This window comes from Tyto alba, unplaced genomic scaffold (assembly GCF_018691265.1).
Source record: "Tyto alba isolate M040663 unplaced genomic scaffold, T.alba_DEE_v4.0 Super-Scaffold_10, whole genome shotgun sequence".
Lineage (NCBI taxonomy): Eukaryota > Metazoa > Chordata > Aves > Strigiformes > Tytonidae > Tyto > Tyto alba.
The window spans coordinates 24,301,807-24,325,546 of NW_024881262.1; the positions used below are offsets into that span (position 1 = coordinate 24,301,807).

At 40.5% G+C, this 23,740-nt stretch overlaps 1 protein-coding gene across 2 annotated transcripts in view; it reads left to right on the top strand.

The window, feature by feature from the left end:
- LOC104360696 (glypican-5) overlaps positions 1-23,740 on the top strand; it is a 385,048-nt gene that overhangs the window by 15,135 nt on the left and 346,173 nt on the right. For both annotated transcript variants that reach the window (XM_042799165.1, XM_042799171.1), the window contains exon 2: positions 9,168-9,329. In XM_042799165.1, coding sequence (XP_042655099.1) covers positions 9,168-9,329 — 162 coding nt within the window. The remainder of the gene's footprint in view (positions 1-9,167; positions 9,330-23,740) is intronic.

Here is a 23,740-nt window from a genome sequence, read left to right on the forward strand (position 1 = left end):
CTCATAAAGCTATTTTATTTCATCTCCCTGTAGAACTAGATAGACAGCCTTGTATTGATTTGCATTCGGAAGTTTTCTTTATAACTGCACAGGGCTAGAAACCTACATCTTTCACTTAAAAACAACTTCAGTTTTGCTGTAAACACTATAATCCACAGAGTGCTACATAGCTGTGTTTCAGTTTACGCTTTCCACCCTATGTGGTTTCTGGGGCACTTTCTTCAGGTACTGTAAAGCAGAGTTCTGTGGCAGTGAAATGCTTTCCCCACTGGAGAGCAGAAATGCGGTTGTTAGTTTATTGTTGTCCTTGGATGATATGGAACAGGAAGATTTACCAGACTTTAGAGAATGTTTTGTATGTATTTATGACTTTTGGTGGAAAAAATGTATGGGATTTTCTGCTGTGAATGTGGTGAGATACAGTGAAAGATGAGTCATAGTCGACTCTAAATAACTTAATGAAAGTTCTTGTAATTTTTTTCTTGCCTCTGTACATGTTGTCCTAGGAAAGTTGAGGAAGGACTTGGCACTACAGTAAATAATGTAGAAACCACCTTGATGTAGGCCCACTGACCTCTGTCAGCCTAGATTGTTTTAAAATATACTTTATGTGCACCAGTCTAGTTTTCATGCTTTTATATCAACTCTGAGAGGAAAGAGAAGGATGGATCCTCAAGAGTGAAAATTTTTTTAATTTGCATGTACTGCAGAGTTAGCAAGCCCTTTTGCATTCACATTCTACTGTCAGCAAGTATCCCAGATAGACGTGCATTCAAAGAATTTGTCTCATTTAGCACTGGGCTGATGTGAAGTTATTTAATTTAATCAGCGTTAAACAATTTATCATCCGTCTGTAGGGGTGCAGGATCTGAAGGTAGTGACTGCTGTGCTCTCCCTTGGGCATGGCAGCTCGTGCTTTCCCTGCTCAACACCTGGCACTCACCAGAGTGAGTAACTTACCACCTGAGTCTCTTCTCAGCTGCTCAGTTTTAAACATTTACAAGTTGGACTGAAATTCTGTAAGGTGTAAGGTGGGTTTCATGCCTTCTGCTACTGAAATTTTGCTGTTTCTGAGATCGGGGAGATGGGAGGAGGGGTGTAGTGAGCTCTGGGAGGTTATTCACCCTTTCTTTGTTCCTTAGGGAGAGCATTTGGGAGCAATAGTGCTATGGCCATTTGGCATTGACAGCAAAGAGGCATCTTTTCACCTCCTACTGAAAACCAGGCTGTTTTGGGAACCACTGAAAAGTCTCTAATTGTAGATGCTTTGTAGACTTGTTATGGGATTTTCCATTCCTGTCTACATGTTCCATCCCTTTTTATTACTTCAGTGTACCAAAATGAAGACCAAGTCCTTCCTGTAAGGGAACTGCATCAGTGAGGGAGGGTTTTATGCCTCCAGATGCTCAGCATAACCCACTGCTGTGACAGTACATTGTGGGAGCTCCCTGCCTTGCTCCACACATAGTTTGACCAGTTAAGGCAAATCATCTGTTAAAAACAACCTGGTTGGAGGTGCCTGGGGAGATTAGGGAGTGCTCATGGGAACCATATCAGAGGTCTGGTAAGAGGCATGAGGCAAGCAATAGTGGTTGCAACTCCTGCCTTAGCGGTTTACCTTCAGCCTTGTAGGTACAGCCAGGATTTCTAAGGAACAACTGAGAAAATTGATGATGAGTGGTGTGAGTAGGTCTCTCCCTGCATCAGCTGCTCCTCCTTGCAGGGAAGCTGTGACCCATGAGCTGGAAATGTCTTCAGCTGCTCTGCTTCTCCAGGATATCCCACAGGGTATGCAAGTGGATGGAGGAAGGTAGGCAGAAGGGTAGCTGAGTACTGTTCTACTGAGAACAGTAGGAGAGGACCTGGTCTGGGGAGGGTGAGAAGTGGTCAGAAGAAGGAGTTGGGGGAGTAAAGGGAGGAAGTGGCTAGTTAATGGTTGTGCAGGTTTCACTGAGTGGAGGGACATTCCATTTCGGGCACAGTCAGTTGCATTCTGTTCCTTGAGTCCAGGCATGAGGCAGGTTCTATGGGGTACAGACTGAGATGGAAAACCTAATGAATATAGGCATGCAGTAACCTGTGGTGTAGGGCAGAAGGTGGTTTGGAAACTAGGCCAAAAATCAGAATACAAAAGCAGTGAGAACCAAGCAAGCAACAGAGGGAAGTGGGAAAAGCTTGGACAAAAAGTACTTAACAACAGGCCTAACAACACTGCACTGTGCAGATGCTGCCCTTAAGACCTGTATATTTTGGACAGTTCCTGCTCCGGAAGCTGATCAGGGCCAGTGCCTGATGGTCTCCAGCTGTCCTGCAAGCTGTGGCACTTGGTGATGCTGCCAACTCTCTGGAGTCATGACATCTAGTGCTTCTTGCTCTTCCTCTCTTCCTTTCTCGTTCAAGGCTTCCACCCCCCTTGAATTTGCTGGCATAATTCCAGTGCAATCAAAATGATCCTTGCATTCTGTGGGTTTTTTATAATCTTTTTTTTTTTTTTTAGGTCTACTCAAGAACTCTTGAGCTAATGCAAGCTATTTGACTTGACTAGAGTTGGAAGTAGCTACACATGCCAGTAGTTACATTAGTAGGTCATGTAAGTAGTGCTTGATAAAACTGGAGGTGTTTATCTTTTAGCCTTGATTATTTCAACTGGAATAACACATTTGGTCATGGCCTTAGTGTTGCTTCAGTGTATTTTAGAATAACCTTGAGAATGTGAAGTCAACTGATCAAGTTAAACAGTATCTCTGTTAATGTTCAATATGAAACGAGATTGGGGGAATGGAAATTTTCATGGTTTGTATTTTCCAAACTGCACTTGTTAAGTTGTAATGCTGGATATATGCATGTTGTCAAGCTGCATATAGACAAAAGGGACAACGTCAGGCCCTGCTTTAGTAATTCTTCAGCTTTTTGGCCTTAAAGAGATGTTTAACATACAGTTTGTTTTTGCAATCTTTATATTCAATCTGGTAGTGGGATTATTTTAACAAAATAAAGGGAAGGCTTAGAAACAGATTGGAAAGTTCTTTCTGACTGGTCAGAAATTGTGGGAGGACTGGGCCACAGTTTACCTGAGACACAAAAACCAGACATCTCTCTGACTTAGTCTCTGCTCCCTGGAGCCTACCTGGATGTTATCCCTTGCTTACAGGAGCAGAAGGCTCATAGAGGCAGTTGCTGCTTAACATACCACAGTCATTTGCATCAGTGGCTAACGCTGTGCACCAATCTGTCTGTTGCACTTCTTGATTTTGCTGGTAATTCCTGGCATGTGTGACTTGAAGTGTAGTAACTACCCTATTTTAAACATTGGCAAATCAAATAGTAGCTGTTTGACTATGTACACATTATGCTCAATGAGTTTAATATACTTTGTGTGTCTTTCTAGTTGAACACATTTTATTAGTTGCAATGGAACTGAGCTGCGGTGTGAGGTGGTACACTGTGCGCTGTGCTCCCTGCTAGGTGAGGATGGTTTCTTGACAGCAGCCTTGCAGCTTGAAGGTAATGATGGCTTTACCACCTCTGGGGTGCAAGAGCTACATAAAGAAAGAACCTCACAACTTCTGGCAACCTACAATGTCTGGATTCCCTTCCCCTGGTGTGACTGTGCTAGTGTGGGCTTTTCTCATGCACTAAGTAGTTGCAGGGGGAGCCCTGGTTGCAAATTGCTTCCTTCTTGATTTGACTTGGCCTCCTCCCCTAAATTAGTTGGGTTTTAATTGCTGAATTTTCCTCTAGCTGAGGCAGCAGCTGCACCAGACAGATGAGTCTCAAGAAGGATGAAGTGTTGGCTCCTGTTCAGCTAAGCCAGACACAATGCAAGGTACTTCTGGCACCTTCCTCTGTGTTGCTGAGGCATAATCAGTCTTGGAGTCTTTGAAGACATTTGTACGACATTAAAATATTGTGCTTTGGACTAAAGCTTTGGAAATACTGTTGAAAAGTTTGTCAAAATACAAAGGAGTAAAAACTATCAGAAGACAGATTGCACTGAGCTTGCCCTCTGATCATGATTGCTTAGGAGTATTCTGTGCAGTGGAAGCTATAGTCTCAGCTTGTTTAAAAAAAATAAATCAGCCTGTCTTTGAAAAAGTCAGTGAAGGTAGATCGATTAGTATGTGTTAAGTCTGGCTTTCTGGTTTCAGAGTATAGCTTTTACAGTGTGTACAGCATTTTAAATACAGTGCAGAGCAGTTGACATCTCCACTGTGTTAGAAGAACTGTTAAGTTACATGGTCAGCTAACAAAAATGAACTCTCTTTCACTTTATTTGTACCAAAATTCAGAATGGAGCCCAAAACCTCTGCTGATTTTAAAACAAATCCTCAAGCAACACACCACAAAATACTTCACAGCTGATTTCAGTAGAGCTGGCCAGATGGACATGATGTAAAGATGTGTGGTTTTCTGTGCATTTCCTACCTTAAGTAATTTATAACTGTGTTAGGGAGGTGTCTGAAGGTGATGCCTTTGGCACATACTGAGTGTTTTAGGGTTGCAGAGGAGTTTTGAGTAGGGATCACTGTCACTTTCCAAAATATACTCATGCTTTAGATTCCAGTGTAGTATAATTTTTCTTGCTCTTCTGAATGTGACTTTGTTTTTCAAAGTGAAGCGAGATACTTTATGTTGTGCTTTGGTGGTTTTTTTTTTGTTTGTTTGTTTTTTTTTTTTTACCCTAATAACATTAAGGTTGTAAAGTCTATTGTTTTCCTACTTAAAAAGTAAAAAGCCTTAGCTACAGCTTTAACCAGTACTCAAGGGAAAACCAGATTTAAATGGAAAAGTAATGTCACATCAAAGTAATCCTTCCATCTGATCTGAAGTACGGAATTGATTTGTTTTAGGAAAGCTATAAACTTTTCAGAATTGAAGCCCAGGCATGTACAGTGGAAGGTCTTGGTCAATAAGTACATGCATAAGATGATGATTTAAAGAGAGGTGTTGTGGGATGCAGATGCTTCACATCTATGACGTAGAGTTCAAGTCTGTCAGAGGGCTCCCATCATGGTCAGGGGTCTGGAACACATGTGGGAATAGAAAGCTGGGTTTGTTCAGTTGTAGGAAGAGAAGATTTAAGGCAGATCGTACTGCTGTCTTCAACTGTCTCTTGGGAGGAAATGAAATGGAAGCAGATACTTGCAGGCACACGGTGATATGCTGAAAAGTAATGGACTCAAGTTGGAACATGGAAAATTCTCATGAGAGATAATTTTTAAATTTACTCATTTTTTTACCACAAAGGTGGTCAAATATTAGAAAAGGAGCCCTGAAAAGTTGTGGGACCATCTGTCCTTGGAGATACTTGAAACTTGCATGGATGTAGTTTGACCTGCTTTAAGGGGAAGGTTGAACTAAAGTTTCCTTCCAAACTAAATAATTAGTTAGGAATAAGAGGCAGCTTGGGAAAAGCAGGTAGGGAAGTCCTAGGGAGCAATTAGCAAGATCAGTTGCTGAAATTATGCTGTTGGTGAGTTCTCTTCCCTCATTCACAAATGGTGCTTTTTCTTTGGTGTGCAAATGGCTTTGTTCCTTAACTTCAAGGAGGAGTTTGCCCTTAAGGTTGTCTCCCTATTGCTGATGGGCAGTGCACATACAAAGTAGAGGCAATTTCTGCAGCCCTGTGGAGTGCTCTCCGTCTCTGGGGTGAGAGGTGTGGTGCATAGCCTGCATCTCAGCAGTGTTCATGCACTGTGGTGCTCAGTCACTACTGCGTTGCTGTGTTCCTCCCCTCTTCTTTTTCTCCTGGAGAGAGGGTATTTTGCATTAAGATGAAAGAGATGAGACAAACTAAAATTAGTTGAGATATTAAAGACTTCAAGATACTACTAATCAGTTCTAATTTAATCTCAGCACCCAGGCATGTATAGTACTGAAAACTTTTATTAGTCTTCTTTATAAATGTGTTAAAAGTGATACCCCCAGGCTAGTATTGAAGCAAGCGGAATTGCCAAGCTCTGTGCAGTACTGACCTGATAATACTGCTAGGGGAGTGGGGTTTGCTCTTTGCGGGTCTTTTAATGCTCTGTGTTTTACATCAGGCTTCTTAACTGTCCTGAGCTTAGTGCTGTTTCTATTTGAGTGCCTTCTGCATCATTTTGGCTCTGGACCAACAAAAAATAATCTTCAGACTCCTGCAGTATTCTTCGGAGAAGATAGCTGGGTGGGAAATCCCAGGAGTGCAGTTCCAGCTGAGAGATCCATATTCTTCTTAAAGCTTTCTGGAGGAGATGCAGGTTCCTGTGGTGCCTCGGTTCAAAGGGAAATGCTAGGCACAGCACTGATAGCCGTGCATAGCTTCCTTGCCAGGACCGGCATGTAGTCACCATGGAGCACTTTGTCTTTCAAACCCTTTTGATACAGGTCTGAGCTTTGCAAAAGCCTTTCAAACAAAAATTCAGAGAAATGCTGTAAGGAGAAATGTTCTGAATAGCAGCAGCCTGGCACTGCAGATGCTGAGTAGCATTTACAACCCCTCTGCTCAGACATATTTGCAAGCTGACTTAGTTGTTCAGCAGTCTGTACTGTAATTTCACATACGCTTTGTGGTGCCAACTCAGAGCAGTGGTCCTTCCCTGACCCCCAGTTCCTTGTGACAGAACAAACATATGTTCATGGGGTGAGCTGGATCAGGGAACCAATCCAAGTTAAAATCAGCCTGGCCAAGAAGCTAATTTCAACCTGGGACAGCTTCTCTGGCAGATAAGAGCAGGCGAGTGTGCCCAGCTGGTGAGGAGCCCTCAGCCCCTCCTAGTGCTGCTTTTAGCAGCCTGCTGGCTTATGCCAGTGTGTGGTGGTCTCATCTCAAGGGCTTCAGTCAGGGTTTAGGACTTCAGATTTGAGTGGGCAGAGTTTGTTGTTTTCTATTTTTGAGATTGTATTGAAGTGTGAAACAAATCCACCTCCAAAATGGTATTCTGAGTGAGCCCAGTCTGTGATAACTTTGGTGTTTATTTGTGAACTGATATAAAAATGTAGGTAAATGGAAATATTTCACTTTGGTTGTGACCTTTTTGACGTAAATTAGCTGCCCTTTCCAATGACAGTTGTAAATCAGAAGCAACATTTTCAAGTCAATGAGATATTTCAACTCTCGGTGTTTTTATTTTTTTCCCTGGCAGGGGAGATTTATTGAAGCTCCTCCCAGCAGTTTTCATCTCAATGAGCTGTTGACCTGGAGCTGGCCCTGAGCAGAGCCTGATTGTTTGGATGTTTCTCTACTGATTTCTCAGTGTGCATCCTTGTACCCTTTTGTTTCTCATCATTGTCAACTGTACGTGGAGTCTTGCTATGTGTTAACCTGCAAGGCCAGATGATGGGGATTAATGCAGTGTAGTTGCTCGTTAATATTTCAGTCTCAAGGCCTGGTCTGGGCACTCCGCGGTGGCCTGGCTGAAATCTTCTGGAGGAATATGGCCTTTTGGAGAATTAGGGCAGTTTCCATCCATTCGTGCCCTCTAGCCCCCGTTGTTGCTGTGTGGGGAGGAATTGCTGGCAGTGTTTATGGTGATTTCGAAGCAGAGATCCCCCTGGGCCCAGGAGGGTGTCGGGCTGCCCCAGCCCTGGCAGCAGGGAGGGTGCCAATGCCTTGCTGCGGCTTTGGGCCCAGGCTCCTGCTGGGCTGCCACCCTGTGCTGTCAGGTGTTAAAATGGCCGTTAAAACCGTTGGCGGGGTGGGAGTGGGGAGCTTGGCACCTGCAGCCCATGTCCACCTTGAGGTGGAGGGAAGGAAATGCCTGAAATATGCTGGCGCTAGGCTTCCTGCTGCGGTGTTCTTACTTGAACATTTTACTCAGAAATTGCATCCGAGATACCTGCTTCTTAATCCTATGTGACTGTTTTGGCTATGGTATTTTTTTATTGATGCCTCTGGTTTTGGATTTACTTGCTGTTTTTCCTTCCCTTCCTAAAATATGTATTTGTGAGGCACCAGAACATATTAATCTGTAGTCTGTAAATGCTCCTTTCTGGAACTTTCTGGCACCTGCAAATCCCATGGTGTAGACCCTGAGTGTCCATCACAACTCTGTGATGTAAGTTTCCTAATTAAAGACACTAAACTTAAACACATACAAAGATGGAATGATTAAAAAAAAACCAAACCAAAACAAAAACAAAAAAAAAAAACACAACCAAAAACAAAACCGAAAAACCCAACCAAACAAACCAAAAATTTTTCCACAAAAATTAAGTTTTTAATCAACTTTCAACTTTCCCTGTAGTTATGAGGTGGGAGTGATTTCAGTGCCTTTACATTTTTACATTACATATAGGCATGCTAGAACTTGGTTTCAAAAAACTCAAGGTTACTGTTAAGTAGATGCAGAGCTACTAAATTTAAAACCAGTTATTTTTGGTTCAGGTGAATACTTGTTGACTTTCACTACAACTTAAGCCTAGACATTGAAATAGCAGTCTGCCTTCCCAGTGATGGTAGGTAGCTCTGGATCTCTCCCCATGTGAACTCAGTTTCTTACCTCTGGCCCTAGACAACTAAACTCAGTCTGCAGAAATCGATTCTATTTTTGTGGTAACTAATGCCTCTTGTTTTGTTTTGATATCTAATTCATATGGGAGCAAAACATGTTAAAATTAGAGAGAAAAGGGTTGAGGGGAGGGAAGCCACTTCATCTACCATAGCTTTTAGGAAGCTCAAATGCCTTTTTTTCTTTTTGGGTGAGTTGCTTAGGAGTTCAAAGATTTTTGAGAGGCTTCACCTAGTGTAAGAGGTGAATAGGTGGTTCCTTGAGGCACTACACAGGTGAATATTGGATCCTAATTTGAGGCAGGGTTTTCACTTAGATGTTCAAGCTATGATGCCCTTAGCACAAGGTGTACAGTGGAAATGTTGCCCCTTTGGATGTGCATCTTCAGTGATTCTGCAGTGCCTTTGACTGTGTCTAGATGATTTTGTGCCCAATACTCTTAGCAGTGTAAAATAAGCTAGCAGCTGATAATGTGATGCTATTCAAATTTAGGTGAAATGGTCATAAATTAGTGTCCTTGAGACAATAACTAGGTTTCACAGTGTCATTCCTTGTGGGTTGTGTTTTGTTTCAAAATTTTAAACATGGTGGCTGTTTTGACATCAGGAAGTATTATATATTTTTATGGTCTAAGTTGGAAGGTTTTCTAATTAATGTGTTTTTCTTGTTTGCTTTAAGAGTCAGATTTACAGATCTGCCAACACAGAGCACCAACGTGTTGCACCAAAAAAATGGAAGAAAGCTACCAGGCAGCTGTTCGAAGGGAGAGGACTCAAAGTATCCAGGCACTGAACTTTGAACTGAAGTACATGATTGTTGGTCATATCACAGCTTTTCAAGGTAGGAACTTTTGAGGTACTGCAGTCCTCTGAGTACTTGATAAAAGTATCCTCTGCAATCAAAAGGAAAAGCTCTTTCCTTTGTTTTTAATTTCTCTTGCATCACATGCTATAGTCACTGGTTTATGGTTTACTTCTCTGTTCTTTGATGATCCTGCTTTTGGAAAAAGGTGATGGCACTTAATCTTGACTGGTATTTTAAGCATCTGCCAACCTCTAATTAGGAATAGATTTAAGCTTACACCTTGTTCCTGACATTGTTTTAAGAAAGACTGGCATGGATTTTTTCCAAGGGATTTTCAAATGTCATCTAGGTGCCTGATGGTGGTTTGTGTTTTTTGATAGTCTCATGTGTTGCCAAACCATTCACAGGTGTAGAAAGTTACATGGAAATGCATTTGTTTTTTGATGCTGAAGAATAAGTAATCTAACTGATATGTGAAACAAGATCACAGCTCTCTGTGTGTCAAAATGTTTAACTAGCTGGCAGGTCACATGAAGAGTGATCTGTTTTCAAGAATTATGGCCACACAGTTAAGTGTGAATGCATGAAAGAACCTGCACTGAAAATCTGTTCTCATAACTCTTTCTGTTCTCAAAGCTACCTTGCTCTAACAGGTTGATGTAAGTCTATGTAGCTTTTTCATACAGATGGTTTTTGTATTATTAAAGGGAGGAAAATGCTTCTGTAGGATTGTGTGCTCCACAATGTTAAGCACTGGAGACTTTTCTCCAGAAGGGCATTTAAACATAGTCTGTGAACTTTAACTGTATGAGAGTTGAGTGATTAAATCAATCACTGAGTGATGAATCTAGCTTGCTGACTTCTGTGGGCCTAATTATGTGCTTAATTTTAACTCACTGCTTTGCTATGTTTAGTTCTGAGCACCCTCATGGAATGGGTTTTGAAAACAAGCCAGTAGTTATTAAAATACAAAGCATTGAGGCCTATATGATTAAGCCTATTGTTACAAGTCAGTTTTTATCGAATAGTAGCTTTTTTGTCTAGTTTCTTCCATTTGAGTGAAAACACTTTAAATAAAAGATGTGATTGACAGTTTAAGAGATAGCATATTATTTAAAATTGACAATAAGCAATGGTGGAAGCCTGAAAGATGTGTAAGGGCAAGATAAAAATTTTCTTCTGCTTTTGGTAGTTTACCTCTCTTTACTCTTTTCTGTACCATTGTGTGAAAAATGGCATTTTGTTTTATTTTACAACTAATTTTTGAAAATTTTTCATATCTTCCATAGTTAAAAAATTTGGTTGTAGGGCACTTTGGAGAAGCACTGTAGTAAAAGGGGTGACTATTGGCATTGTTAAATGCTGGTAAGTTATTCAAGCAGTCTTTCAGTATCATGATTGAATAAAGCTAAGGTCAGAATAGATTAACCTACCAGCCCCTTTAGGTCAAGCCAGCGGCTTTATTGTCCATTGCTGATGAAGCCTTTTGATGGAATGAAAGAAGTAGTTAGACATTTCACACAGTTTAAATTTACAAGCATTTTCTGGAAGTGGGTAAATAGGTTGTTTGTTGTAACTTGTTGTAGCTGGCCTTCTGTCAACTTTAGGTGGGAACACTTGAAAAATGTAACTTTTCTCTTTTGCATTGGGAGCTGCCTTTGTGCTTGGGTTTTGTCCCAGGTGTCAGCGAAAAGCCTCTCTTTATCTTGTGCTGTATAAATGTTCTGTTGCCAAGAGTAGTACTGTGTGAGACATCTACTGAGAGGGAACATCTTTGCATTGAATTAACTCTGTCCTTTTGGTCTGTTTTGTTGTTATTTTGAATGATAAAGTGTGAGTGTGCCAAAAGCACATTTAAAATCTGAGAAAAGAAATATCCTTGTTTTAGAAGCTTTCAGGTGCCTCTCAGATTTCATGTTTCTTGGAGCAGTGAGAACTGGCTCAGACTTGCTAAAAAAATAGCAATTTATTAATTTGTATGTGGTGGTGTTTACTTGTAAAATTTTCATGCACAATTTACTTTCTTTTATATATACACATTTTTAGTACTGTTAGTGTAGTCAAAGCCAAGCAGTCGTTAATCTTGATGCCTACTGCTGAGGAAAAAAAATCTTAACTGCTTTTTATGTGCTTCTAGCAGACAATACCGTTAATATTCTACTCATACTGATGAAATAATTTTCAAGACTAATACAGTGTAAGAAACAGATTTTCAGGACTCCAGCTTTGAGAATATAGTGGTGGGAATTAAATTTCAGTGGGAAAACAGAGCAACTTTTTTGGAGGGGGGTATGGGGGGACAAAGAGAATTTTTAAGTTTTCATCTCCTTATTTTCTTTCATGAAATTCAAAAGACACTTAGTTCTGAGGACCTGCAATTAGATATCACAAGTATTAATAGAACAGCTTTCTCATGTGAGTAGGAATTTTGATATGAGTACAATTAAGTATTCCCTCTACACTGCCTGGGTACTGCAGTTGACTGTGGACATGTTGGACTTGAAGAGATTTTGTTTTGTTTTTTCTTCTTGAAATTGAAAATGTTATTTAAGTAGCTTTGTCCACAGCTGAAATAAGACAATTTTCACAGGTGCTGGATTAGTTGTGCAAAATAATTAGTCTGTAAGACTTGATTAAATATACCCCAGCTGCGGGCAGGCTTGTTATATTTGGGCTAATGCCCAATCTGTACATATGGACAGTTTTAGCACTATGGTTCAATCCTGCTATTTTCCCCCTTTAAAGCTTTAAATATTGGCAACCCAGTTCTTGCTCAAACACTGAATAAATCCAGCTTCTGCATGGATGTATTTTACTTGAACTCCTGTCTCTCATGCTCTTGCTGCTACACCTGGTTTGAGTAGGAAGAGACACACTGTCATCAGCTGTGGCCTGTAAACTCTCCTCCCCATTAGTACCAGGACGGGAGGATAGAGGCAGGAATGAAAGGGCCAGCTGGCTGCTTGGGAAGCACATCATCAGAATCAGCTCCTGCAAAATCATACATTGTCACAAAATCTTTTGGATGTTTGGCATGTTGTATGTAATCAGGCCTCTGGGGCAGGGTTTTGTGGAGAGCTGCTGGATTCACTTTCCCTTAATGTTCTGGTCCATGGTGTAGCCTAAAAGTCATAAGCATGGCATTAGTCACTCTACAGATGTGTTATTAATGACTCTCTGCTCCAAATGGAGTCAAAGGCAAGGTGGAGTGAGAGGATGAGATGTGTAAGCATGCCAAACTGTAATAGGAGCAGCATAACAGAGGAGAAGGTGACTGTTGTAATGATCCTAGTAAGTCACTCTCTGGCTCTTCAGGTGGCCTTGTTTTGGATGCATTTTGGTGTAGGGTCAGTTTATCTCATCCAAAGATGTGCCTATCTTTCTGTTTTTGCTCCTGTAGTTGCAGCCTGGGATACCCAGCAGAACTATTTAAATGAATGATCGAACAGAATACTCTCATTTTGTAACTCGCTTTCCCCTTTGATAGCCAGAAGATTCTCCTTTGAACTTACTGTTTTCTTTGTCCAAACCTTTTTCTAGGCTTGCATGTAAACAAATGCATTGTTGTAGCTTATTGATGTCTTTGTGGTGATACTACATGTTACTTGGCACAGCCATCCTTCTATTACTCCCTCCAATTCCCTCATGCAGTCCCTGCACTCCTCAGGGACACTTCCAAGCAAGGCAACTGATTCATTGTTAGTGGATTAAAAGTGGCGTGGGTGTGCAGACTGAAAGTTGCTGTCAGAAGAGGTATCAATAGTCTGACAGGAGAGCTTTGTTGTGGGCAGGCAGCAGAGAGAAACCTGGCCTCCCTCTTCTGTGTCCTTTATGGAGTGCTAACAGGTGCCATGTAAGGGCCCACAGAAAGCTTGGCTCTGCTCCTGTCATCTTATGCTGAGGCTAATTTGAGGTAATGAGAATCCAGACACTGATAATTTATTTGTTCTGCTGATGGTCTCTGCAGAGAGGCAGAACAAGATAATTTTGAAGCCTGCATCACATTTCAGTCACCAAGTTAGCAGGTATCAGAGATAAAGTGAAAAGCTTTGTTTGAGCTCTGCAGTTTTTTAAAAAAATTACTATTCTTTGCTGTACTTTTTGTTTTTACAGACAGTACGAATTCTTCACTCACAGCCTCTGAAGAGAAAGTTCTTTCATGAATGAAAGCATGTTAGTCATAAAGCAATAATTTTGTGTTTCTCTGAAATAGCATTCATTTGACCTTGGGGAGGGTCAAACAGTGGGGCCAGGTATTCCCATATTCTCCCAGCTATAGAAGGGTAGAGTAGCTTTGTAGCTCTCTGTGCCTCTCACTCCCAACTCGAGGGGTTTGGCAAAGCTATGATTATGTTTTGCTTTATAAGGAATGGGGAGATGCTAGCTGGGAGAGCTCCTTGCTATTTCTAATAGCAGGAGTTGCAGTGACATCACTGTGCACACACATTATTTTGCCCTGTTATCATCTGATCCAAGCAGGCAACTGTGAAGGACACGAATGGTATGGGGTGGAGGGGGAAACCTAGTTGTAGCAGGGATGGAGCCCAGGACTCCTAGTTGTCAATAAAATGCCTGAAAGTTATTGCTCAGTTGATCCAAAAGGTCTTTAAACACAAAGTTTTTGATCTGGCATCATTGCTGGTGAATGGGAAGGGTTGGCTGGTTTCTGTGGGTCTTGGGATGGATACTGTTACTGGGTCCGAGTAATTGACAGACCTGAATGTTCCCAAGAATAAGTAGTACAGTACACAGGCACTCAGAAACACTTGCCATTTTTTACAGTTGGAAAGCCAAGTGTAGCCTGGGCTGCATCAAGAGAAGTGTGGCTAACAGGTCAAGGGAGGGGATTCTCCCCCTCTGCTCCGCTCTGGGGAGACCCCCCTGCAGTGCTGGGTCCAGCTCGGGGGCCCCAACAGCAGAAGGACACGGAGCTGCTCGAGCGGGGCCAGAGGAGGCCACGGAGATGCTGGGGGGGCTGGAGCAGCTCCCCTGGGAGGCCAGGCTGAGAGAGTTGGGGGGGTTCAGCCTGGAGAAGAGAAGGCTCCGGGGAGACCTTCGAGCGGCCTCCCAGTGCTTAAAGGGGGGACAGGAAAGGTGGGGAGGGACTCTGGATCAGGGGGTGGGGGGATAGGATGAGGGGTAATGGTTTTAAACTGCAAGAGGGCAGATTTAGATGAGATGTAAGGAAGAAATCCTTCCCTGTGCGGGGGGTGAGGCGCTGGCCCAGGGTGCCCAGAGCAGCTGTGGCTGCCCCCTCCCTGGAAGGGTTCAAGGCCAGGTTGGACGGGGCTGGGAGCACCCTGGGCTGGGGGAAGGGGGCCCTGCCCGGGGCAGGGGGGTTGGAACTAGATGATCTTTAAGGTCCCTTCCAACCCAAACCATTCTGTGATTCAATGATTTTAATTTGCCTGAGTTGCAGTGCTGCTGATACTTACTTTTACTGAATTTGGGAATATTGGCTTGAAATAGAAATGGCTGGTTAATGGTGCTGAAGTGCAATAAAATTTGCAAAACAAAAAAGACTTGGCTGGAGATGTATATTCTGGTTTGTAGTTAATTATGAAATGTAGTCACAACACTGGAGACAGATGCAGTCCAAAATTGATGATCTATTTAAAAAAAAAGTGCCGACCATCACCAACAATGCCTCTGGCTTCCTGTATTTACTCCTGGATTATAGAAATGCACAAGTGTTTTGTTTTTTTTTTAAATAGCTTGGGTTTGGTTTTTTTTTTTTTTTTTTTTTTGTAATCTGTTACTGCTTGGTCTTTTATTCAGACATATTGTTACCCACCCCTTTGCACTTGTATAACCCTGCTAAGTAGAGTTTTGTACTCTGCTGACCTTTGAACTGAAAGCAGGCGGAGATGTATAATTTGGTTTTGGCTCAATTAAAAAATGACTCCCTACAGAGAGAGAGAAAGAGAGATAGGAGAGAGAGGCTCCATTAGAGTATTTCTGTCCACCTCTTGTATACTGTTCATTCCCATTCCAAGGCACCAAGCAATCTGTTTCCTAGCTGGAGTGAAAGAAAGCCTGTTTTATGTATGCAGCTCAAGGGAGGATGGAATATACCTTTTTAGCAGTAGCCTTGCATGTGTGAACTGCATGCACATGGACTACTGCTGTCTGTCGTGTGCAGCTCTAGGTGGGAGAAGACTGTCTTCATCCATCCATATGACAAAACCAGCCTTTTTTTAGCTGATGCTGTTCTCTGAAGTGTAAACATAGCTCTTTCTAGGGTACTTTCTGTCTGTAGATCTTAAGCACTTTTGGAAAGGACTTCAGTGTGGCGTTATTGGTACTAGAGATGGATAAAGTGAGACACAGGAGAGGGAAAATGTCTTTCCTAAAGTACAGTCATACTGATTAGGATTGACATTTTCATGCTGTAGATTACAAGAGAATGAAAGTGCTTCTTACCTGGTGTCTTGTATTGTTCCATTTTTCACAGAAATTGTAATCGGTGTGATGACCTACTATCCATGAATAATTTAAGGAGTGTGCTTTATTTCTATATACATACAAGCTGAAAGTTAGATATGGAAAACAACAAATCAACCTTCACGTTTAAAATTTTTCTTCAGTGCATGTTAAACATGAGTGTGTGCAGAAGCTCATCCCAGCCTCTTATGTCATCTAATACTCTCCATGCCTCTTGATTTTCCCATACTGTTTCATCTTCCGTAGTATATGTTATAAAAATCACGTATCCAATGCTTTTTATTGTTTTCACTGTTTGTCACTGTTTTTTCAAGGTTATCTGAATCCTGCTGAAAAGATCAGTTCCCTGGTCAAACTCCTGATTACATTCTCTGTTGCCTTGATAGTGCTACCCTCCTGCCTCTAAAATATGGCTTTCATCTTTTACTTTCCAGTGTAGCCCATGTTGCTAGTCATCTGTGATGCATGATCTAAACATCAGTTGCTGTCACAGGCCCGTAATGACAGCCTTTTCACTCACTCAGTATAAAAATTCAGATGGGTACCTTTTTGTTTTTTCCTACGTTGTCTTTCATGTTAGAGAAGTGCATGCTGTGAAGATCCTCTGCGCCTTCATTGTCTGTCTTTAAATACCATTCGTACAACTCTCCTTAAGTTCATGATTTACAAAATGCTTGTGAAAGGTCAACCCAAAATGTTGCATCTACTGCCCATTATGTTGACCAGGCTGGTCCTACTCTTGCCCCTTTTCGTCCTTTCTCCCCTGTGTGTGTATCTATCAGCTGCTGTTGCCCTTTCACTGGCAGCTCTGAGACAAGCACCATGCTTTATCCTGGACCTCTGTGGTACCTGTGATCCTGGTGTTTTATTGGCATCCCCAGCTGCTACAGTAATGTAAATAACTGCTGACCTTGGTAATTTTTGTGTGTTTCTGATTGCATTAATGTATCCCTTGCTTCGTCTTGTCATTTGGGTGGCTTGTTAGGAAGAGGAAATTATAAATCTTTAAAAGAACACAGGAAAAATCAAAGGGAGGAATAACAGAGGGGATCACACTTTTTTGTCAGAAAATTCTGATGACTTTATGCTTTCAAAATAGCAAATTCCAGTGGAAAATGTAATTAAAACCTAGGAAGAAGTCTTTATAGGATAACTAAAGCTAGTGACTATATTGTTAATAGTGATTTCTCCTTAAATATAAGAAAACCTTATATCAAATCTTATTTATTACACTGAAGTGACCTTATATAAATCAGCAATTGACAGTGGTAGTTTGGAGTCACCAGCATTGTGACTAGTTCACTGTTATAAAAGTTCCTGAATGTTGTATGCAGGTTTGATTTATGAAATAGTGTGCAGTTGTTTTTCAATAATGTAATATGCAGAACGGGGCTTCTGGATAACTGGATAATATTAGTCTTGCCAGAAGCATATATTGATAATCATTATATACTTATGAGTATTGAAGTTTTTGACTGGCTTCTAGAATTATAGTGTTTTGACTCTTAAGCAGAAGTGTTACGTTGTTTAGATATCTTTGTTACATTTAGAAGTGATTAAATATAGATTTTACAGAACTGTTTGGCCCAGGGCTTTGAAAGGATGGTACAATTCCATGTGAAGTGGTGAGAGAAATATATGTTAAATACAGTTAAAATGAAACAGCAAATCATCTAGGCAAGATATCATCCATTTAGCCTTTATAATCATCATGTAAACTTGCTTCTTGAGCTTGTCTGGCTTTGGCTGTCATTTGATACCTAGAATGTAAGCAATTTGGGGCAGGGACAGCCTCTTCATTATCTATTTATAATTGTTGTTCATGCAATGTGGGTAGGGCATATTGGTGCTAGAAAAAGAAATCTAATGAACGCACACATCATGTGTTTGGTCATCTTATATCTCTGTGTCCATATTTTACCTGTCTGTTGCCGTAATTATCTTTTTCTTCCTCTTTGTTCTTTCTAGTACCTTGTCAGGCTGTTGACTGTGTCTTCAGAGTATAAAAGCATGGTGGAAGTATAGCCCAATAAATCAATGATAAATTAATCCAGGTAGAAAGAAAATACAAAAAAACCTAGAGAGAAAGTGTTCATTCCTTAAAAAAAGAAAATCAAGAAAAACCTGCAAAAGGAGAGTGAGCAAATGAATCTGAGGGCTTGAGTACATGGGGAGGCCTTAACACAGTTGCTGTTGTGAGGGCAGCATCTTTGTGACAGTGTTTCTGGAATCTCATTTAGTGTCCTCTTTCTTCTGGAGTTGCACACTTTATTCCCAACCGAGTTGTGAAATTTCAGTGGCCTCTTCACTGTGAACCGGACGGTGGGTGGTTTTGTCCCTCTATTTCACTTTTGTTCTGACATGGCATTTCCATACAGGCAGCATTACTGCGCAGTCTCTAGTTATATGAAGTCCCTCAACCCTGTGCCTCCGCTGCTGGCTGTGTGAGTACTTCAGTAAATCTTGTGAAATTAAGTTCTGAGTGTGATCACGTCCAAGTTCCTGCTTGCCTAAGTTAGTCTGACATTTTGTGAAAAAAGTGGGTGAAGACCTGAGGAGCAATGTGTTCTGACAAATATTTTGAATAGGAGTGTAAGTGTATGAAGATAGTTCCTGCACAAAACTTTTTTGGAATAAAAAAAAGATTACCACTGACTGTCCTTCAGTTTATGGGGGGGTGGGGGGATATTTCAGTAATTCAGCTTTTAATTGCACATCTTTTTCTCCTAAAGATGATTGATTTTTTTTTTTAAAACTTTTATTGTTTTATTAATCCTTTTATTTGAGAGTGAAAACAGGAAAGGCATTCTTTTAGGCCATTTCTAGGTGCAAAATTTTAGATGTTTTTTGAGCAAGAGTATACATACTGTAATGTTGAAACTGTTGGGCAATTCAATAAAAATGGGATTAAAAAAGCTGGAGATAATGAGCTAAATGCAAAAGGACTGATTTACAGGACATCCTTGCTTCATTCTCACTGTTGCATTTTCAGACTTCAAAAAGAAAATGATTGAGCAAGACTGACAAGGTTAAGAGAGCAGATATCTCAAAGCAAGCATGTTCAGGAAAAAACAATAGATTCAAACCTCAGCTCCATGCCCCAGTAATGATAGTGTGGCATTTCAATTTGCAATGTACTCTCTTCCACCAACTGTAGACTCTCAATGGATGAGAAAAATTTTGCTCAGAAAATAAAATCAATTTTTTGAAGTTAACTGGCATTAGGAAATATACTTTCATTATTTTCTTACCTTATTTTAGGAGGTAAATGTGGAATGTCTTAGATTCTTCTGAATTTTTTTTTTCAGAAAAATTAATTCACCTTCTCTGTTATGCAGATATATATTGTTTTTTTACTTTTAGAGTAGCTTGTATATATGTTTTAGCAATGCTGTGTAATAATGAGTTATTGATCTAAACTGTGAGGTGTATATAGTTGTAAAAAGAGGGGATACATTTTTTTTTTATTTTCCTTCCAGTTATTAACAGAAAATGACTTATTGCTGTTGCTATCATGTGTGGTATTTTATTTATGGACTAGGACTTCACTGTGCTGTATGTAAAAACCTAAGAAACCCTGCCAGTGTCAGGAAGATTACAGTGTTACTGTAACATGAGAGACAGAGGAATACAGACAGATGGAGGGTGTGTAAAAGCAATAGGATCATGTTTTTCAGTATAAGAGATAACAGATTTAGCACTTACAAGCACGTTAGTAATGCTGGGATTTTTAGATCAGATTTTGGAGTGTCTGTGCTTCATCTTAATTCAAAATTTGCTTGTCAGAATTTTGTTACTCTAGAATGTCATGGCTTCTCAAGTTGTCAACCAGTTGAGGGCATTGTGGTTGAAAAGGATAGGTTTTCAGGGTACTTCAGTTTAAAAAGATATGTACTTGATTTTAAGTGAGCTTTTTCACGTGAGCATTTACCTTCAAACAAAATATCTTCAGAACTTTAGAATTGTAGCAGACTTTGGAAATAAAGAAAACTGCTTGTATTCTTGTTTTGTAATTATATGCTTGCATGTTTCTGCCACTCACAGCATGAATGGACAAATACATAGATCAATCATTTTTCACCTCTTTGTTACTTCAGTTTGTTCCCCTTTTGTCCTTTATGCTTTCCCCTTAGGTTTCTTTGAGCAGGAAGGGAGGAAGAATGTATGGGCAGAGCAGGGAATGCCTCACTGAATGCTGGCTCTGCACTTACAGCTTGCTCTACCACTAGTTTAGGATCACTGATTTGCAACACTGAGTGTATATCCGCACACCTGAGCCATCTCCTTCTGCTTCTGCCCTCCTCCCCATGGCATGGCTATCAAAGCTGCTTTGAAGCAGTATTTGGACCAGTCCTGTGTACGCCAGTGTGGTAAGGCTGGAATTTATAAGGTTGCAGAGATAAAGTAATGTGAAGGTAGGCAGCTGTGCTAAAACTGTGTAGAGGTCAAATCCATAGTATGTGAACATGATTCTCGCTAAAACTTATACTTCCGTCTGACCTTAAGTTGAAATGGCTGTTCATCATCTGTCTACAAAAATATCTGTGAAGTGATATGTGCAATACATCAGAGTTGAAGTTAGCATGGATTCCTTATCCTGTGCTGCTTTCCCAGACATCTGTTTGGATTGCATTTCTGCACCATGCAGCTGGAGTGTAAATATTTTGGAAGTGTAGCTATTGGATTATGCCTTTTGTTTGCTGGGAGTTGGGGGTCTATTTAATAAAGTACAGGATCTGTAATTATCGCCATCCTTGCAGAAAGCTTAAGACATTTTATCTAAGATCAGATGTTTTAGGTTTTGGAATTAGGAAGACTTGTGTGGTTATAATCTGCTGCTTCCTACACATTTTATTGGGCAAATGATTAGCTAGTGCTGCTACCTAGCAGCTTCCCATTGACTCTTTAACTGTTCTTCAAACCTTGTGTAGAGCTCTTGCTTTTGGTTTGAATCTGAATGCTATTGATGATTTTCTGTAAGACAGCCTCTATCCCACCAGTGCCACTTCTATTGCAAGAAGGGTTTTTTTGCTTGCCTTTCCAGTTAAGTTTGCTGTCTAAATGGGGGACTGAGTTGCTACTTGTAGCCATGTTAGCTTCTTGTTAGCATTTCATGTTCATCTTTGAACCAGAGGTGTTTGGACACACTGAAAACATGTGTAAACACATGACTTTTTAAAAATTTGTTTGCTATTCCATCTTCTGTAATTAACAATGCTCTACCAGATTGTGTTGAAAGGAAGTTGTATAGTTCTGTCATGGGACAGCAGGGTTTAAGGGGAATTGGAGTTTGGCTGAATAAGACTGTCCTACAGTTTGGTTAGGGTGGGGTGTGAACTTGAATCAGTTAACGCCTTATGTGTATATTTGTATTCTAGGATGAGAATGCCTTATTTTGAATTACTGGCAAGTGGCAGTTTTGAATGAGGTGCTATTCAGGTCACCTGTGTGTTATACCACTGCATCACCCATTTTATGTCGTTTCCAAAAGCTGTTGATCCAGGAGGCTTTGGGATCTTTTTTTGGTTTTGTTTTCACAGAGGTGATTTTATAGTTGCCATGGCGGTCACCGAATATTTAGGTTATTGTCAAACTGAAGCAACAATGTGAGCATAGGACTTGGAAGTAAGGAATTTATGGGTCACGTTTTCCCCACATTCTTCCAAATCTTTCCCTCAGTCTTGTAGGCATATTCACAGCTACTAAAGGGTGGTTTGTGTCAGATTTTAGAGGATCCAACAGCCTTGCCCTGCTGAGGGTAACTGCATCTGCTCCGAATCTTTAATTGGACAGGGGAAGGTTTGAAAGATTGGTACTCTTCTTTTTCCTGTATTAAGACTTTGTCTTTGATGTACCTTGCTAAAATTAGGATCCCTGCAGATGTTTACATTTGGAATGGAAGTATTGATGCAAATCTTAGTGGATTCTTATTAGAAAGCTGAGCTTTAACAGGTAGTTCTTGCTATTCTGACTATTTTGTAATTGTGTAACTTTTCCTCATTTGTGCTGTCAATTTCTTGGCTGAGCTTCCTTTAATTTCTTTAAGATTGCAGTGGGAAAGAGGTATGTTTGTAGGAGACATAATAATTTCTTTACCCTTTCCATTATTGCTTTTATTAGGTTTCATAATATTCCCTGTAAACAGAAGGCTATGAACATGAATAGAGGCTTTACATAGAAATAAATAGTATGTATCTGCTATCAGGATTCTAGAGGTGCACACGTAGAAACATGGAGCTTTTAGATCTCCTTTTCTTCCCCTTTTAGTGGTGTCCTAAGAAGGTCTCTCCTTGGCTTCTTTCTAGTATCTGCATTGTCCATATGTGACCAGTGATTCTTGGAACGCTTGAGGCCCTGTGCCTCACTGGCACCTCGTGTAGGAGTTGCTGCTCCAGAAACTGCCCCTTGTTCCTTCTCTCTGTGACCTTCTCTCTGTGCTTAGCTTGCCCTAGCCCAGCTGCAGAGCTCTGTGTGACTCTGGATCCATTAAGCAGCCTTCATACAGCTGGGTAGGTAGTAGTTGTGGGTTGATAAATAGCACTCTGAGAAATACAGCTGACCAACAGACCAAAGCCAGTTATTTAAGCTAGAACTTCCTTTCTACATGCATTTAATCAATTCCTCATGTGTTATATCCTGCTTTTTTCTCTTAGTAGTTTTGGCCCAGGTTGGTGTGTGAAAGTTAGAACAGAAAATATGGTCTGACATCTCTGGAAAACCTTCCTTCTATTTCTACCCATTCAAAATCCTTTAAGGAAATGTTTTTGCATGTGGCAAATAGCTACTTTTTTTTTTTTTTTTTTTTTCTCTGTGGACTAAGTGAAAATTCTCCATGGATTAAATGAAAAGTTACAAATCAGGGCTGCTCCTGTGCCTGACTCAACAGGGAATGATCCAGGTGCTTCTAAATAGTTGATTCTTTTCTTTTTATGATAAGACAAATGAAGATCTTATGTCTGTTGCATAGGAGGGAAAATGGCACCTTTATGCCATTAGGAAGTGCAGGTTATTTCTTAATAACAAGAGCTGTATTTGTCATGATCAGCTGGGACCAGGCTAGAAGGGAGTATAGATGGCTCCAATGGTCCCGTGCCCAGTGAAGAATCTAAGCCATTCAGATAGTACTATTTTGATTCACATGGTCATGTAGGTATGCACTTAGCATTAAATGTGAGATATTTTTGCTTTAAGAGCAAAGAAAGGTGTAGGTTTGTTGCTTGAAATGTAGTCTTGCAAACTTTAAATCTGAGGCATGTCTTTTTGCATGGGGCATAGGGTGAAAGAGGCTGTTTGGATTCAGCAGAATTCTCTTACCTCCTGTAGGACATTGCATCCTTCCTTATTCACTGAATTTAGTGGAAAAGGAGCAGATGATACATTGGTGTAAACACGAAGTATAAACCACTTCAACACTGCAGACAAAATAAAGGTCCACAAAATTGGGAGTAGTTGCAAATGTACAAATATAAAAAACATGTTTATGGAATATTTTTCATTTTTTAGTTCTTTAAACCTTGTGCTCAAGAAAGACTAATTCCTTCAGCTGTATTCATCTGTAAAACAATGATCAGAAAATGTAAACATCCCCAAATTTATTGCCAACAAAAGTTAAGCTTTAGGAGCACTAGCAAATGAATGTGAAATTCACGAAACAGTGGACCACCCACAGGAGGGTGAATCCTTTCAGCCCAGGCTACCTTGCTATTGATTTTTTTTTTTTTGACTAGTTATGAATAGATCGATTCATTACACCTTTACAATTTTTTTTTGTAAATAAAGACAAAACACATCCTTTAGTAAGCATCAATGCAATTCAAAAACTTTCAAAAACAACTTCCTAAACTGGTTTAAGTTAAACTAATGTAATGTTATGTGGGTGGCACAATGTACTTGGGGTATATGTAAGAATGAAATAACATCCCATGTGGTTTTGGTCCTGTAAAGAGAGCATTGCATTCAAGTGTGAGATTTTGAGGGATGGACAGGATGCTTTTTCAATGATG